General features: G+C 43.6%; 1 protein-coding gene across 1 annotated transcript; it reads left to right on the forward strand.

Moving 5' to 3' along the window:
• The first annotated feature begins 394 nt into the window (after positions 1–394).
• On the forward strand, positions 395–1225 carry LOC124274140. The gene is made up of 2 exons (XM_046709469.1): positions 395–688; positions 1030–1225. The coding sequence occupies exons 1-2, from the start codon at positions 460–462 to the stop codon at positions 1167–1169; spliced, it is 369 nt and encodes a 122-aa protein (XP_046565425.1). The 5' UTR covers positions 395–459; the 3' UTR covers positions 1170–1225.
• Positions 1226–1528: the final 303 nt, after the last annotated feature.

Consider the following 1528-nt stretch of genomic DNA (forward strand, 5'->3'; position numbering starts at 1 on the left):
AGGATACAAGGATCGTTAATGAGGGCTTGTGTTTCTACGGTTGCGATAAGGAAGAATAAGAAGACGTGGGTACCCAATAGAGGAAGTTTTTACAAAGAGATATTGTAGATGTAAACTTGAATATGATTCTTCTTTTCAAAAATAGTTTATTTTTAACTTTATTACTTCAAAATAGTATCTGCCTTCTAACATCACTGATCAATTACATGTCTTTCCCTTTGGAGTCTGTTTGAGCAGATGAGGATTTCTATGTAATTTGTGTTCTATTTGGGATTACATTGTCTAAGTAAAGTACGGATTTGAGTACATTTGTTGAGTCCAATCCAGGATTCGAACCTACACTGTCTAATCCAACGTTTCATGACGTCACAGCAAGATGGCTGCATAGTTTTTGTGTCAGTGAGGTGACTGACTATTTTACTTTGTTTGTACCATCTAACTCACACCTAAACACACAAAATGAGCTCTGGAAAGAAAACACCAACCCAGGAACCCAGTTCTAAGAAGAAAAGACCCGCCAGCACCCCTGAAAACTGCTCCGGAGTGAGTAACACCGACACACCTATCGCCACGTCACACCAAAACAATGACATCGGCGCTGCGGTAAGAGAGGCTTTGCTGTCCTTGTATGCACCTCAGCCGGCTCAGATTTTCGCCTCACCACCCCTTGGAGCTCAGTCTAATCCTGGTCAGTATCAACCTAGCTTTCCTAATCCATGTGAGTCAGATATGGCAACAGCCATAAGTCTTCTACGAAATATGCAGCAGAAACTGGCTAAGCTTGATGATATTGAGAATGCTATCTCAGACGTCCAAGTCAAAGTTTCTGGACTAGAAATTAAGGTCGCAGAATTGGATAGCCTGAAAGACAAAGTGTCTAGCATCGAATCAAGCATCGAGTTCGTGAGCGCCAGTTTCGATGATTGGATTGCTGACAAACAAAATATGCAAGATGATTTAAAGGTGCTTCATGCTAAAGTAGATGATCTTCCTAAAGCTATCTCAGACCTCAAACTAGAAAATTTGTAGATGAAGGAGCACATGATAGATCAACGCTGCAGATCGATGAGGGACAACCTGATCTTCACTGGGATACCAGAGTCAGCTACAGCACAGGAACCAGAACACACAGGGGATGTGCTGAAGACCTTCATCCAGGAGCAGCTTGAACTGGACCCCAGCAACTTCAGCTTCAGGAGGATTCACAGGATTGGCCCAAAGAGACGAGGAGCATAGCAAAATTTAACATTACAACTGAGAGGGACCTGGTTAAGAAGTCAGGAAAGAAATTGAAAGGTAAACCATACAGTATTTTCGAACAGTTTCCTGAGGAGATAAGTTCATACAGGAAAGAAGTGCTCATGCCTCTCCAGAGAGAAGCCAGGAGCCAAAATAAACAGGCCCATATTGTGATAGATAAGCTATATGTGGATAACACCCTTCACCCTGTGACCACCCCTCCACCCTATCGAGTCCCACCCCACCTCAAGACCCCCACCCAGACAGCCAGACCCTCCCAGAGCTAGGG

Source organism: Haliotis rubra, unplaced genomic scaffold (assembly GCF_003918875.1).
Source record: "Haliotis rubra isolate DU_JTF1 unplaced genomic scaffold, ASM391887v1 Scf104, whole genome shotgun sequence".
In the NCBI taxonomy this organism is placed as follows: domain Eukaryota; kingdom Metazoa; phylum Mollusca; class Gastropoda; order Lepetellida; family Haliotidae; genus Haliotis; species Haliotis rubra.

What these genes read in the sequence shown, in the direction of transcription:
- LOC124274140 (XM_046709469.1), top strand. Translation starts at nt 460, where the DNA reads ATGAGCTCTGGAAAGAAAACACCAACCCAGGAACCCAGTTCTAAGAAG. An exon ending in TGGAGCTCAGTCTAATCCTG is followed by an intron (nt 689 to 1,029) that starts GTCAGTATCAAC and finishes GAAAATTTGTAG; the next exon opens with ATGAAGGAGCACATGATAGA.